The sequence below is a fragment of the Triturus cristatus genome, chromosome 2_1 (genome assembly GCF_964204655.1).
Source record: "Triturus cristatus chromosome 2_1, aTriCri1.1, whole genome shotgun sequence".
Taxonomy (NCBI): Eukaryota; Metazoa; Chordata; class Amphibia; order Caudata; family Salamandridae; genus Triturus; species Triturus cristatus.
Genome location: NC_140581.1, coordinates 504,496,573 through 504,513,559, shown reverse-complemented (window position 1 = coordinate 504,513,559; position 16,987 = coordinate 504,496,573). Strand labels below are relative to the sequence as shown.

At 46.6% G+C, this 16,987-nt stretch overlaps 1 protein-coding gene across 2 annotated transcripts in view; it reads left to right on the top strand.

The window, feature by feature from the left end:
• The window catches only part of MARVELD2 (MARVEL domain containing 2), a 128,294-nt gene extending 111,565 nt beyond the window's left edge, over positions 1-16,729 (top strand). For both annotated transcript variants that reach the window (XM_085632382.1, XM_085632383.1), the window contains exon 7: positions 15,676-16,729. In XM_085632382.1, the coding sequence (XP_085488508.1) occupies positions 15,676-15,795 (120 nt within the window). In that variant the 3' untranslated portion in view covers positions 15,796-16,729. The remainder of the gene's footprint in view (positions 1-15,675) is intronic.
• Positions 16,730-16,987: the final 258 nt, after the last annotated feature.

Sequence of the window (16,987 nt, the reverse complement as noted above, 5' to 3'; positions counted from 1 at the left end):
TCAGACTGTCTCTGGTATACTTGCTCAAAGTGCAGGGCTAGCTCTCTCACTATGTCGCTCGGTTCGGTTAGTATGGTACCCGAAGCGCTTCTGAGCTCTGGCACCACCCGTTGCTCCCTTTCTTTCTTATCCAGCCAGGCTATGAGTTTGCCCGCCTTATCGCCTTGGTCATATATACGCCCGTCCTTGTTGCAGGCAAGAGTTTTTGCCGCTTCTGTGGCGATGTCCTTATATTCCGCTGCCCTGATTTGCAATTGGTGGGAGCTGTCATCGTCAGGCTCCCGGCCAATTTTCCCCTCAAGCCGTACGATTGCATGTTCGATATCCGTCAGCTGTTTATTTTTCTCTTTACGCTTACCCGCTATGAGTGAGAGGGCTTGCCCCCTAATGACTGTCTTGAATGCCTCCCATAGAATGGATGGTGAGTCCACCGTACCTTCATTGACTATAAAGTACTGCTCAATGGCCTTTACCAGTGCTGCTCTAGTCTCTGGGCTTTTAAGGTGCCATGGGTTTACCGGCATTAAGCCTTCGACTCTCTTGTCCCCTATTGTGAGGTGGGCCCATATCGGCGAGTGGTCTGAAATGCCCCGGGGTAGGTGCGCAATTTCCGTGACAGTCATCTCCGTCTGCACTGGGGCGAGGATGTAGTCGAGTCTAGACAGTGTATTGTGTGCTCCCGACAAGAAAGTGTACCCTCTGCTGGTGGGGTGGTGCTTCCGCCAGACGTCGACCAGGCCAAAGGCATCAAGAAATTGGGGGAGCCACTGCTGTCCTACTCCTATATCCCGCGGAGGATGCCTATCCCATTCCCCGGAGACCACGGAGTTAAAATCTCCTCCAATCACGAGGCGTCCCGTAGGTAAGCCCAATAAGAAGGCACCCAAATCTTTATATGATTGTGCTTGCACACCCGGCGGAATGTATACCGCCACCAGCATGAGTGTGTGGCCCTCCCATTGTCCTGCGACCGCGACGTAGCGCCCCAAAGGGTCTTTCCAGGAGCGTTGAATCGAAAAGGGGAAAGAGTGGCGCACTAGGATCCCAGTCCCCCTGGACCCCGCCGTGAACCCCGCATGTGTGACCATTTTGTAGCCCCATCTGTTAAGTGCTCTACAAGTGTTTCCCATCAAATGTGTCTCCTGTAGTAGTGCGATGTCAGGGGAGTGGCGTTTAATGTATTGTAGCACAATACTTCTTTTAATTTTGTCCCCCAACCCATTAACGTTCCAACTTAAAATTTTAAGACTTTTATCCCACTGCATGTGTGACGTGGAGAACAGGGAGTGTGGTGTTCCTCAAAATTCAAGTATCCCGACCATGCGACCGATGCTGCATAATTACGCGACCAATAACAACCCCGCCTGCCTCCCTTTCCTTCCCTTGTCGACAACCCAACAAATACAGTCCCCCAAAGTTCCAACCCCAACATCCCCGCCCCCCTGCCACGTAGGTTCCAAACTACCCACATCCCCAACCAGCAGAGTGCCTATCGCCCCAATTTGTGAACAACTATGCGTTGGGGAAGTGGATAGCAGCCGATCCCTGCCGCCCAGGCCGTTCCCCCGTGCCGAAAAGAGTGTGTGCCATATGGGGAGTTCAGTGCTACCTCTATGCACCTCAGTAGTGTTCTCCACCTCATGAAGCGGCAGATCCCTTTCGGTAGTACGTGTCTCTGGCTCAGGACATGCATGTGTGCCGCACAGTGTTTACAGTTTGCAGGTAGTGTTGTCCCGCGATGGCTTAGGGACCAGGATTCGCCCCCTGTTGTCCTTTTGGGCAGCGTCCCCCCTTTTTGCACATTACTATTTTGGAGTCTTTTTCAAAGTGGAGAGCAGGAAGCTCATGTATCAGAATCTTGGTTCGGTGGAGCCCGAGCCGGGCTGCTGGACCGTGATCTCCATGCGCGTTCTGTATGCGGTCCACGTTCCACCTCGACTCCCGCAAATGTTACCCTTCGATTTCCAGGCTCTGTCCCCCCCGTGGCAGGTCCAGTGTGCTTTTGACGGTCTGCTGTACTGTCCAGCCAGTCTTGCACCTCCTGAGGGTTTGTGAAAAAGATCGATTTTCCGCCCACAAGAATCTTCAGCTTCGCCGGGTAGAACATCATGTATTTCATCCCGCGTTGTCGCAGGGCGGCTTTCAACCCTTCAAAGGACCTCCTCTCTTGTTGGACCTTAAGGGTGAAGTCTGGGAAGAACCGGATAGTGGCATTTTCATATTTCACATCTCCCTTAACCCTTGCGGCCTGTAGGATAGCATCCCGGTCTCTGTAGTTCAGAATTTTTGCGATGATCGTTCTGGGAGCTGCCCCCGGCTTCGGTTTGGGGAGCAGTGCTCTGTGTGCCCGTTCCACTGTGAAGAATGAGGAGAGTCTTTGTGGTTTGAGGTGATTTAATATCAGGTCTTCCAGGAAGAGGTCTACACTCGGCCCCTCAAGTCCTTCCGGAACCCCCACCACTCTGATGTTACTGCGTCGGGCCCTCCCTTCCTGGTCCTCGAGCTTCGCCGCCATTTGGCGGTGTTGGTGGGTCAAGGCATTTATTCTCTCCTCCAGTCTTTTAGTGGTTGTCTGAAGTGCAGTGACGTTTGATTCTGTTTCTTTGACCCGGTCCGTCATTTTCTGCATATCTTCCCTCATAAGGTTCATTTCAATAAACATCTTGTCCATTTTCGTTTCAAGTGTGGTCCCCAAACTCGTAATGGCCGCCATTATGGATTGCAACGACGGCTCCGACTCCCCCTGTCTGCCATCCTGTCCCTCCGCAGACGACTGGGACTGCTTAGGGATCGCATATTTGTCCAGCTTATTGACTTGCACCGTGGAGCCGTGTTTGGGCCTCATATTTGCACCGTGTCCGGTGGCCGGCTTTCTTCTGCGCTCCAGCCTTCCCAATTACTGCCCGCAGGCCTCTCCAGGAGCAGGTTCACCACCAATAAATTCCGAAGCTGCTATCAGTCTGCACTCAGCCAGGTATGGCGTTGATAGCGGGTGTACTGGGTCCTCACCGTTGTCTCGCCAGCTGGTCACAAGTGGGCGGCAGTCTTGCCTCCCTCTACCACTTCGGCGCTGCACTGGGGTGTTCCGGCGCAGCCTTACTCGACATTCCTGCCACCCGTCCGGATGCTGTGTTAGGGTGCCAGACTAGTGCGTGCGTCCCGGCCTCCGCCGCTCCGCGTCGGGTGGTTCACCACCCTCTCGTCTTCAGCCCCCGACTGGAGCCACAGCGCCGATCGATCACTGCCACGCCAATGACCTCCGGGGGATTCTGGGCTCTTCCGGCGACCCCACCACTGCCACGCTGCGCCTACCTCAATGTTCAGCCCGCCACTCTAGACCAAGGGTGCTTGCGTAGGCCCTCGGTCGTGCAATCCCCCCCGCCCTGAGCGGGTGCGTTCTCACCAGGCGGATCCCCATGCAGCCTCTTCCATGACGTGCGTCCTGCCGCTCTGCTTGCGGTTAATGCGTGTCCCTCTCGCCGCATGCACCGGCTGTTTCCACTCCGCTCTCCCAGTGCGGGCCAGGGACGCCCGACCGCAGGCCGGAGTTTCAAGCCCCGGAGTTCCGCCCCCGAGAGGCCCGCAGGGAAGCCGTGTGGGGCTCCTCTCTATCCCCGTACTACTTTCACTCTTGCGGTGGGCTGGAGTACGGGCTGTCCGGCCAGCCCTGTGAGCCTCTAGGACTCTCTGGCACACACTGCCCCTGGGCCCCAGCGGTGTATCACAGACCCCGGGGTGTTGATCGCGGTGTGAGGGGGGTATAGAGCAATTCCCGCAGGGCCACTACTGTTCGCTGTGGGGCCGACAGGGCCTCCCCCGCTTGCCGCACTCACCGCCTGACACCCGCAGTCTCCGCTCGTCTCCCCCTTTCTCCACAGTTATTCAATATAGTGCCCCTGCCGTTTTGCCGCCAGCTGACGGAGGAGTTCTGTGGGGCACCACCCCGTTCGCTGACGCCACTCCAGTTTACTGTCGCTCGGGTTCTTCCACGCCTCCAGGCTACGTCCGGGCGGAGGTCTCCAGCCGGTATTGTCGGGCTTCCCCACTGCTGGCGATTCCTCCAGCAGCGCCCGCAGACCTCGGCGCTCCTCCCTCCCTGTAGGCAGTGTGTCGTCTTCACGTTCTCCCGGCCTCGACTGCGCCGCCCCCTTTCACCGGTACCATCGGTCCGCACGCCTTCAGTGATCTCCGATGTCCGAGCCAGCGATTATTTCTGGGTTTATTCGGTGTAGAATTGCTCCTGATGTCTTCATAAGCGTTTCACTCCCCTATGGCCGGATTTAAATGCAGATTTACGGGTAACTGAGCCCTAGCTCCGGCGGAGCTCCGAGGTTAGGCGGCCATTCCAGTCGGCGCCCAGCTGTGAACTTCTTAGCATCCTGTGGCGAGGCTTTAGCTGAGCGAGCTTTGAGGTTTTCGAAATTTATTCTCCTTGGGGATGTTAACATCCACCTTGATTGCAGCGAAGAGGCAGATTCAGTTGCCTTTCTAGACTCCTTACATCTTGTAAATCTATCCCAAGTGGTCTTGTTTCCAACTCATCAGGGTGGTCATACTCTTGATATGATTTGCTCTAATTTTCCTACCTCTGTCATGAAGCCGCGCCCTGTGGCATGGTCAGATCATTTTCCTATCTTTTTTTTCCTGGGCGTTACAAGACGCTTGGAGACCGTCCAACAGTAAACGCCCGCCCCTCTCCAAGAAGGTGGTTTTTACTCAGCTCAGCCTCGCGCTTGATGCTTCTCGGCCCACTTTTGGCACAGTCCTGGAGGCTAATGTCACCCAATTCGATGAGTGGATCACAGGTGCTGTTGCTTCGGTGTCGGCGGCTGGGCTGCCCAAGTTGAGAAGAGAGTCCCCCCCTAAGCCATGGTTTACTCCCTCGCTGCGGAGTCTTAAGCACATCTGCAAAGTCGCAGAAAGGTCCTGGCGTTCCGGTGGATACCAGCACCATGGCAAAGTGCTTCTCAGATCTAAACAAAAACTCTATTATAGAGCGACTAGGGAGGCCAAGGGCCTGTACTATGCTGCTCGTATTGAACGGGCTAATAGCAACGCCAAAGAGATCTTTGCCATAGTGCAGAGTTTCCTTGCTCCTAGTGCTCAGGTAGCTGTGGCCCTTGTCTCGGACACCTGGTGTAACACTTTGGCATCTTTTTTCAAGGATAAAATTATTAGCATCCAGGAGACATTTCGGCCTTTGTTGAAGTCGGCTAGTATTGAGCAGGTTCCCACCCTGCCTAAGGCCTTTTCGATCCCCAGCTTCTCTGAGTTCTGTTCGATTGACTTGTTCGGCTCCCTTAGAATTCTTAAAGCCCTCAAGTCTGGCTCGCCGAACGATCCGTGCGCTGCCAGACTACTTTCGGAAATGGCAGATACCATCAACACTGAGGTCAATTACTTGGTCAATCAATCACTAAGGGAAGCACATGTGCCCATGGCATGGAAACATGCTTTAATATTGCCACTTCTCAAAAAGCCATCCCTTGATCCTCTGCTCCCAGAGAATTATGGACCTATCTCACTTTTGCCTAGTCTGGCCAAAGTTTGCGAGAAGGCAGTCACGTTCCAACTGACTAATTATGCCGAGGCGGCTGGTGTTCTCCATCCGGCGCAGTCTGGATTCCGTGCCTCCTACAGTACCGAATCCGCCCTGTTGGAGGTTTCGGAGTCGATTCGGGAGTGTCTGGACGCCGGCGGGAAAGCGGCACTTATATTGCTTGATCTCTCGGCGGCGTTCGACGCGGTGCCTCATGCCATGCTCCTTGACCGCCTCTCGGACATTGGAGTGTCTGGGAAAGCTTTGCTTTGGATCAGCTCCTTTTTGGAGGGAAGGATGCAGCAGGTTTGGCTTCCTCCTTGTGCCTCGGTCCCCTTGAGGGCTACTACGGGGGTACCGCAGGGGTCGTCACTTAGCCCTCTGCTTTTTAACATCTATGTGACTCCGCTGGTTTTCCTGGCAGAGTCCCTGGGGGCTAAAGTGATGGCCTACGCGGATGACACCCAACTGCTGTTCACTTGGAACAAAGAAGATGACTCGGTGGTCAGACCTCATCAGTGTCTGTCCTCGGTCTTTCAGTGGTTGGCCAATGCACAGCTGAAATGTAATGAGGCAAAGTCGGAAGTCCTGTTGTTCGGCTCTTTTTCCTCTGAGTTTAGAACAAGACTCTGGCCTCCGAGCTTTCCATGTCCCCCAGCGATCAATGGAGCCGTTAAAAATCTCGGCGTTTGGTTTGATGAAAACCTGAACTTTGCTTCGCATATAAAAAAACTTGCTGGCACATGCTTTGGGCTACTGAGGAGTCTTAAGAAGTTTCTACCCTTGCTCCCAGACAGGGACAGAGAAACGGTGGTGCGTGCTCTGCTACTCTCCCGCCTAACTACGCTAATGCCCTCCTGGTAGGTTGCCCTGGCCACCTAGTAAGGAAATTGCAGGTGGTCCAAAATTCGGCAGCCAGACTCCTGGGCGGCTTGTCCTCCCTGCAAAGTGCTCGGGCCCAACTTCGGGCACTTCATTGGCTTCCCGTGGAATCACGCCTTAAATTCAAAATGCTGTCTATTGTTCAACAGGCCCTTCACGGTCTGGGCCCCAAGTATCTGCAGGACAGATTCTCCTTTTATATTCCTAGGAGACAGCTGAGGTCACCCTCATTGCTGCTTATGCAGACCCCCAAATTTAGGCGTGTTCGATTGGGGGGCAACTCGTTTGCCCGTAGAGCCTGCCTTGCCTGGAACTCTCTTCCCCTGTCTTTGAGGGCTATTTGTTATCCGCACCTGTTTAGAAAATCCCTGAAGACACTGCTGTTTTGATGGATATCTGTGGTTTGGCCGCCTCTTCTGTTGTTAGCGCCGGGACACTTCCGAGTAGCTGCGCGTAATAATAAATTAAAATAACATAACATAGGATGGGAGTGTAAACCACTCCTGCTCCCTCTGACGGTGGAGGAAGCCCAGCCCAGCCCGACCCGGCTACAGTCAAAGTCCCGCAAGGAAAAATAAAATGATAACGTCTTGTTATTATCGTTTTATTTTTATTTTGCCCTGCTCAACGAGCAGTGGGCCGACGCTCCTCCACCTTAGCGGAGGAGCCGCAACTGGCTACAGAGTTACTTACTCTTATGTCAGGGTTCTCTTTCCCAGTTCCCACAAACTTTGTAACAAATATCCCTTGTTAATTCGCTATACCTGTGGTAAATGTAACAACCAGTTGTGTAGAAAGTATCTACATTCATAATTTTGAGGGCCTGAAACTGGTGGTGTTTAGAGAAAATGACTCACCGTCTGCCAATACACTCGCAAATAATGACAATTAATTTGTTGGGTATCATTTTGTGTAGCTTTGACATGGGTATCTATTTCCAACGTGTAGATAATGTAGGTGTACACTTTGTGTATCAATGTCAACCTTCTTCATACATCTGCAAATATATTTTCCTGTCTCTGTGGTGGTGTTACAATTATAGTGACTCTCATACTAATCCCTTGTTTCTATATATTGTAAGGCTTTCTACAGATCTTCAAAATATGGTGTACAGGTTGCAGGATATCGCTGTCCCCCCTGCATCATATCCGATCCATTTTCCTATTAATACTTTCTTTGCAACAACAAAACACTTGCTTCCTCTCGTTATCACTTGTGCAAAGTTCGGCTAAAAAACAAGATGCGCTTACTGTCATGTAGAATGTCCTGATAAGAGGCGGTCTTAAGCCAGCCTTTACCTTACTTCGGTGGTGGCTGAAGGGATGAGAAGGGCAACCATCTCTGGACACCATTAGCCCATCTTCCTAAAAAAAAAGGGGCTTGCAAGGTGAGACAGGAAAACAGTCTCATAAAACAGTAGGTTCACAGAATCTCCACGAAAGGCAGATGTGAAGAACCGCGCACCTTCCTAACCGAGGAAAAAACACAATCTAAAAAAGGTCTCCATATAAATGCAAACAAAACATGAACAACACAGTTAGCAACAGGAATATGACACAATAAGAACCAAACAGAAACACAAACTTGTCAACGCAAAGGAGTGCAGAAACGTGACAGAGACAGGAAGGTTGAAGCTTTGTAACACACGTTATTGCTGTCTACTCACCTCAGAATAGAGGAGTCTTTCCAGCTTTTCTTTCGTTGACCCAGAAATGCTAACTGCCATATTGGCTTTGAGAAACCCTCTATACTTAGCATCGGGAGACTCCCATGTTGAGTGTTCAGATGTTCCTCCTCCAAACTCCAGCAGTCACTAAGATCTGCAGATGCTTTACCCTCCATCCCACCTCTATGGATATCGAACTCCCAACTGGTGTTATAGAAGATAGGGAGACGGCAGCCTTGGTGGAGGAAGAGCATAGGAAACTACACACATAAAAACTGAAAATGATAACTGCTGAAAACCCTGGGATGCATCTTGTAAGAATGGCTGAATGGAGGCTCAGATATCAGCCCTCCTCTGCAGATTTCCATCGAGATGCAGTCGAGCAGCAAAGACCCCAAGTTCAGGGGTAAGAGCTATTACCAATCAGTGAACAGCATAGAGGTGTGAAACTGGGTGCAGTGCAATACAACATTCACTTTATTCACTGCTTGCTGCAAATAAACATATCCTATCACGAGATAGTCAATTTCTGGTCAGACCGATTCCCAGTAGCTGCTGAAGGGCAACGGGCTAGTCCTATAAGTAATGTGTCTACTTTTCTTTGAGAATTATCTGTGTGTTTTTGGTAAGACCCAGCATTAGAAACTGTTTGCCATCTTAATTTGTGCTAGCCTATTTTTGACATCTCTGCTGTACTATTAATTTGTACCTCTGTCCCAAATTCTCTGTATTGGAGTGTCATTTGCTGATGTTTTGCCTGAGGGTGTAATCTCTTGTTGTATTTATTTAGGCTGTCTACATTGTTTGAGATTCTGGCAGTTGACGATCTCTGTGGTGGTGCTGTTTATTGTCATTGGTTGCTTGTTTCTGGCTAGGTATTTTTATGTTTTAAGTCATGAGGATTTTAATGCCTTCAATATCAGTAAGTACTTAATTGTTTTCCCTATTTCTGCTTCTGTTTTAGGGGAATGACAGAACTACATGAGGTTGGCTCTCCGAGCCCACTTTTGCTGTTGGCTTACACTCTTTGTTATCACCTTCAAGCATCTCACTCATTCTATACATTAAGATTGGCAACAATCTAATTGCCTCCTCTCTATATTTTCTGTTCCACTACATAAGTCCTCTCATAGGCCAAGAGTTTTGTGTTTACATTTTAAAGGATTCAGGCAAAGGTATCGCTCTACAATGTTGATGTCCTCCAGGCTTGCTGATGTGACTGTTCACCTACATGACCGCATTCTAAACATTCTGCCTTGCAGTTATCCCCCATTTTCTGATTGCTGCAACTTTAATTTATTTTGTACAGTTGGGATAGTGCTTGGAGCTGGCCTGGCATCACTCATATGTGTGCCCATGTGACGCAAGTGTTCATACTTCTGATCCGGAGCTATTGCCACCAGCAAAGAGAGGTGCAGTGCTCTGTTCGCACTGCCCACCAGAGGCATCCTGCTGGCTATCCCTTCCATATCCTCTCTTGGCCTGTCATTGATGCTGTACTGCACACATTCAGTAAGGGCCTCATGTAAGGCTTGAAAACAAGCCACATTCTTCCCAAAGACCATTTTAGAGCATGGGCTGGGTACAAACAGATGAATGTGGGAAGCTGGCAGAAGAGATATTATACTCGAGGTCTCATTAATGTATTTCTAACTAAGATTATTTAAGATGCTTTCCGTATAAGAGATGGTCATCAGCAGAGACAATGTCAATTGTTAGGGCATTGCATAAGACTTTGCCTACAAGCAAAACGTAATGTTCACCGAACCTTTGTTTCTTGAATCTCTTCTAGAAGAAGTGATTGCATAACAAAGAGCAGGTGCTTGTAGTGGATCAATAATTAATGGTATTTTGTGTGACAATAGATCAAGCTCATATTCTGACATGACCTATCAGCAGATAGAATATTGTTGTACAATATACTAATCTCAAACCATGAGCATCCTTCACTTGTTTGGCCAATAGGTGCAATAATGTCTGTGTTATGACTTTAGCCACAGAAGGCAAATCCAGAAATGTATTAAGTAACATTGCCAGTGGTGTAGACCGTTTAGGTTTGAATTGCTTTTATTAAAGTGTACAGAAAATATACAATCTAAGAAAAGCACACTTTACGCAGAGCTTCAGGTAATAATAGAATACACATTTATTATTTATTTAGACAGTGCCGAAGTAGTATTTTAACTGAAGAAGATATCCGCCAGACTCCTGCAGAGACTTAAAAATAGTCAGTAAATATGCACATCTTTATGGTCAAGGTTCATTTACTTCCATGCAAATTGAAGTATGTACAAAATAGTGTTTTATTGCTTAATAGGCAAGCCACATAACTCAAACAAGGCTTTCTGCAATTAGAAATAGTTTCAGCTTCTCAAGACATGACAATTGGTAACTTGGTTAAAATGCTTAGCTTTATATGTGGCAGCCTGTGTCAAGTTTCAAATGTCGGGCCTGCTGTATTTGCAGGCTAGCTTGATGTTTAAAAATGATTGGTAGCTTTTAATCCGAATTGTATCTATAATGTATGCTGCCATTAATGCTTAATAAAATTTGTTGTGAAAAAAAAATGCTTAGCTTTAGGCTTGTTCAGTGATATAGAGCAAGTAATGTGTAGATACAGCATATGTCTCAAATCAAGAAAGGGCTGGCTTTCATTTTCTAGTGTTGGAAAAGGAGGGAAGGTGGCCTTTACAGATTTTCAATCCGGAGGTCATAGGATACAAGTTTAGACCTGCACATATGTATTTTTCTCATCATGGACACTGTTGTGGTTTTTTGTTTATCTTCCACACTATTAACATGTAAGAATTACTCCCCATCATTCAAGAGGTTTAATACCACAGTTTGACACAAGGCTGTTACTGAATTGCAATAAAGAAAAGCGCTGTTCAGGGTTTCACTATATGGTTACCTTAATGCAAGATCATTTTAACCTCACAGAATAAACAAGGAGGGAAAACACGTGAAGTGGCACAGGAAGTAATGGACAGAAGAAAGAGAGAGAAGAATTGGAGAAATGAGAGGGACGCAGCAGGCAAAAAGAGTAGAACTTCAGCTCACAATAAAGCAACCTGCAAAAACCACCCCCAAAATCGCTACTTTTCCCAGCTGGTCCTAGTGGCCTCGAGAGCTCTGAAGCTGAGTGTACTTGCATAACACAGTTTCTTCAGTCTATAATTTCCTGCTAAGAATGTCAGAGCCTTCCCTCAAACACCCTAAAAATATCTACACTACTTCTACTGGATTAAGACCTAAGACTTCCCATCTTTCATCATCTTCAAATGGGAAGGATACCAAAACATGCAGATCTTCAAAATGTTTCATACCAGCTGAATTTCATAATATGAATACAAAGCCCTGGAGGGAAGTCCACAAAGGCACCTCTTTCATGGTTGAGGGATAACGATGTGTTCTGAGGTGACTGCATGGAACCCCAACAACTGTATGTGGGCCATGCAGCAAAGATTCTCCAAAGATTCAACCCTGCTACCAAGTGCCAATATTGCTTCATTCACTCCGTTCCACCTATGGGTACAACAATTGTTGCTGCACTATCAAGAATGCCTCAAGGGCTTTGTAGGGGCTGACTGGACTGGCCTCATGTACAGACACCGATTTTCCCGTGAACTGAGGGGGTGCAGGAGACCTCTCCAACACCACTGAAGAGCAGTGGTGCAGTGTACATCTGTTGAAAGTCAGTGCTGGCTCTTCTTACGCACTGGGCGAGCACGCTTAACTCCAATTCCAATTGCCTTGCCACCTTGTCTACATGGTAAATCTTGCAGAGCACTTTCTCTGTTAGCTGTCACCCAGTGGTATGTATCTGTTTGCTCAAATGGGATTGGGAGAAACTGCTATTGCAGAAGGGGCTCTAAAGGGTCGTGGTTTGTGCCAGAGCAAGATGGCCACCAAGGTTTGGAGTGCTGCCGCAGAATGAAAATCACAGGTGCAGGTGGTTCTACACTGTCTACACTACAGAGCAGATAATCATTTCACCGCCTTTGGATCTACATCCATCACTAGACTTTACTCACGCCCTGGTCACCAGCAGGCTCGACTATGGCAACGCACTCTATGCCGGAATAAACAAAAACCTCACCTGCAAGCTACAGAACATCCAAAATGCCGCTGCAAGACTGGTCCTCAACCTGTCAAGACACTGCCACATCTCCCAGCACCTGCGCACACTCCACTGGCTCCCCATCGAAGCTAGAGTCACCTTCAAGATACTAACCCACGCTCACAAGGCCCTCCACGACACTGGACCAGCATACCTGAATAGCCGACTCAAATTCCATGCACCCCAAAGGACCCTACGATCAGCCCAGCTCTCCTACGCCGTGGTCCCCCGCACCAGAAAGACCAGATCGGGAGGCTGCTCCTTCTGCGCAGCCAGAGCCTGGAACGACCTTCCACTCCACCTCAGACAGATAACATCGCTCCCCATCTTCGCAAGAAACCTCAAAACCTGGCCCTTCGACAGACCCCCTCCTTGATGAATTGGAACCCACACCCCCAGTGCCTGAGACCCTTACGGGTGAGTAGTCGCGCTTAATAAACACCTGATTTGATTTGACTTTAGCGATCTTGTTTCAGACTAAATTCATGAGATTTCTATGCTCAGTTTAGCCTTTGTAGTTTTGACACAGCTGTTCTTAAGATGGCATAGTGCACTCTCATTACGGCCTCTGAGGGAAGTTTGTCGTAACCACTTCATCTGCCCTCATGGATGCGCAAGTGGGTGCAATGTTGGTGGTTGCGGTCCCGAGCATGTGCATGATTTTCTCCTATTCACACTTGTTTGCTTCAGCCACTTCACTGTCTAATAAATCTGCCAGGCCAAAGGCCTGCCTATGCGACATTCGCTGCTGTGTTGCCATCGCTGATGATCCCTGAAGAAACAAAGTTTATCCTGCGGTTATATGATTACCAGTCTATTTCTCTCCTCAGACTTTGATCCACAGGCCCCAGATGAGGCAACAAGAACGTGAATGTAAATATGCAGTTGCAATTAATTCGCAACTTGGGAACAAGATAGTCTTGTGAATAGTTTTTTATTAGAATGCAAAGGTCATTGCTGAAATCTGGGCCTACGTGTATCCCTCTGAGCAAGTTTACTCGACCTCACTACATATTTTGTTGCCTAATAAACACCATACATGCATGTGCAATGAGAAATGATGCTAAATCTCTAACCAGCTGAATTAAGGAGGCAGAAATGCAGATCAGCAGAGTAGAAGACCGTCTTTTTTTTATTTTTTATTTTTTTTACAGAGTTTTATATAGCACAAACTTGACCCGTTATCAGAGCGCTTTACTTAGCACCAGTTGCGTTACATGAGAATACATTCATTTTTTGTTAGGCACGGGGCGATTAAGTGATTTGCCCAGACTCACAAAATGTTCAGTGTCATTCCCGAGACTCAAACCCGGTTCCCCAGATTCAAGGTCGACCGCCCTAACCGTTAGGCCAACTCCTCTCCCCATGCTGTCCAAAAAAATCTGACCTGATGGCCAAGGATGTAACCTCCTTGTAGAGAGAGGTCAACGACCTAGAAGCTAGAAACAGAAGGGGTAATTTGAGAATTTTAGGCCTCCCTGATGATTCTGAAGGAGAGGCCTGTGTTCTACTGGTGTTGTGGCTACCAAAAGCCATGGGCCTATCTCTCACAAAACAGTTGGAAAATGAGAGAGCCCACAAAATCCCCACCAAGCGCTCCTTGACCCCTTCGAAGTCCAAAACGTATGATTTTCCGTCCACTTAAATATCAGCACACTGAACCAATCCTCGACCAAATGAGACAAATAAAAAAACCCTGATATGGAACGGCCCCAAACATTTGGCATTTCTCAAGTCAATGCAAGACCGACAGTGTTGCAACAGAAGAACTTTCTTAGTCTGAAATTGGAACTAAAAGTACTTAATTTCCCCTTTTCCTTTGTGGGTCCAGTGAAATTAAGGATCTTTCATGAGGGTCATGGGAAGATTTTTGATGACCTGAAAGATTTAGAAACCTTTTGAAGAACTTGACATACTCAAAAATGAACCTTTAAGGCAGTGAGGGATCTTTGTATTGTATGTCTTCGATACTATATGATTACTGGTTGTTATTGATGCGTTACAATATTGGTACTAGGTAACATATTCTTCTGAAAGTATATGTTCATTATCCTTGGATGGTGATGCTCAAAATTTCTAGAATATGGATATCTACTGTTTCTTTGTTTAATTTTTGACAGCTATGAAATGTAATATTGGTGTCATTTTATTGTAAAACTGTCTTAGTGGTGGATCGCAAACACAAGGAGATGATGGACGGAGCGCTGAAACTTTTCAGACACTCGCCCCCAGTCACAAATCTGGGTTGAATCCATCATCGTTCTTTAGCTCACTTCACTGCCCCAGTTCAGACACAGCTATATGCATATCAGTCTTGACCCTGTGCCTCATGGGAACAGTTCAGCCCGAACTGCCAAGCCATGTCTGCCCTGGACCGGAAACAAGCATCCTGGGACCGGTTTCGGGGTAACACACCTCATCAGCCAAGCTAGCTTGAATCCAGTGGCAAAGTGGGCAAGGGACCCACATCTGGGCATACCCGGCCAACTTAGGGCAAACAAAGCAAACACATGGAGATGATGGACAGAGCGCTGAAACTTTTCAGACACTCACCCCCAATTACAGATCTGGGTTGAATCCATCATCGTTCTTTAGCTCACTTCACCACCCCAGTTCAGACACAGCTATATGCAAATCAGTCTTGACCCTTTGCCTCATAGGAACAGTCCAGCCAGAACTGCCAAGCCATGTCTTCCCTGGACCGGAAACAAGCTTCCTGTGCCCGGTTTCGGGGTAACACCCCTCATCAGCCAAGCTAGCTTGAATCCAGTGGCAAAGTGAGCAAGGGACCCATGTCTAGGCATACCGTGCCAACTTAGGGCAAACAAAGCAAACACAAGGGCAACGATTGCTTTGCCTAAACTATGCCAGATTCAGTGTAACATAAGATAACATCAGATAACCGATATAAACATTGCTCATTTTTTTGCAGCTTGGCAATTGGGCTCATTACTTACTTGTCACGGTTGGTTGTCCCTTGCTCCACCACCTAACTTGAGATTTGCTTTACGAGGAGTTTGCTCACTTTGTTTTTGACGAAATAACAGAGTCATTACGTTGATTCTAGAATAATTACTTTAAGGGAAAAAAAATTCTGAACAGCTAAATTTGAAGATAAGAAAGTATGTCACTTATCATCAATGGCTTTTCAGAAGATTTTAAACTGCTACTACATGAAGCAATTCCGCTCTTCTGTTGACAAATTGTATTTTCTGCATTTAAATAATGACTCGCTTTTGTATTGCTTTTACTTGAAACCCTTTTTAATGTGCATATTTGTTTGAATGCACTTAACTACTGACAATACTAACACAGTACTTTGGTTTAAATATTGAGGATGATTAAATAAATATAAGTGCCTTGTTCTATATGGATATGTTTTCTTAGACGTTGGTCCCATGTTTGTGTATCTGAAAAGTATATATTTTCCAAGTTTGTCTGTACTTATAGATTTCATCTTTTTTGCAGGATCCTACATTTTTGGAGAAGAAAGAGCGATGTGAATATCTGAAGAACAAACTCTCTCATATAAAACAAAGAATTCAGGACTACGATAAAGTTATGAATTGGAATGATGGATACAACTAGTTGGAAGCCGTACTTGCATGGACAGTCTCTTACACAGAATTGCTTTTTTGTACAAATTTACTGCTATGTCTGAAGAGCTTGAAAGCAAATGTATCACTATAAAAATGCCTTATTTAAAAACGAATAATTGTTTTTTTTACAATAAAATGCAGCTTGAGTTTTATTATGGTAACATGGAAAAGAAACCTTTTGCTATATTTTTTACATATTTTTGTACTTTTTAAAAAAAAATTAATCTTGTAGTTGAACCCAAAACTATAACAAAGCTGCATCAAAAGTCTATACCATCGAGCCTTGAGCTGATAATGCATTCACTTAAAAAAAAAAAGTCAACGGATTGTAGATCAATATTATATAATGTTCTGCCATCCAAAATATAATGCATATTGTAGTTGAAAATATGTTTTTCTGTTAAGTGCCGTCTCTGTACAGTTGAAGCATTTACATTTTAACACAACACCACATATTTCGTTCCTTCTATTTTGTGTACATGCAATTAGATTTTCATAGCTTTTTTGTCGCTTTGTCTTGAACATATTCTGCCAAGGTGGCATAAGTGAATTGGAGAGGAGCTAATTATAATGCTCTTGTTCTCATGGATCTCTTATTTACCACAACTTATTTTTAAATGCAAAGTAAATATTAGTTGAGCTGCTTTTTTAAGTCTGGCCACAGAATTCTGGATCTTCAATAGAAGTGAAAGTCTCGGGTGTTAAATAGATATGAGAGTCCTCTTCTAACAAGGTATAGAATGTTTGTTGTGTATTTTGCCTTGCTAGCACAGAAGTAACACGTGCTCAAGGAGGACAGGTACAGTAGATTATACAGCAATGGACTGGAGAAAAAATAGCAAGCACATAGGCAAGACCTTCATATGGCTCGGATTGAGAAAGCTAATCTTAATAAAAAGTGCAATAAAGAAAATTGAGCTTTACAATATCTGAGTCACAGTTTTATTTTAGCAGTGGAAGCTTGGTTCGTAATTTAACTGCTCCACATGAGTTTTATATTTTCCACACTTTATGTTGTACTTTATGCTCTTGTTTATTGATTGTGGGTTTTCACACATAGCATGACATTGAACAGCACTTGCTATTAAAGCGTTGGGTGCTTTGTTAGGTTGCTAAGTATACTAATTTGGTTCTCCTTCCTGTCATACATTTTATTTTAGTTTAACAAAACACGTACATTT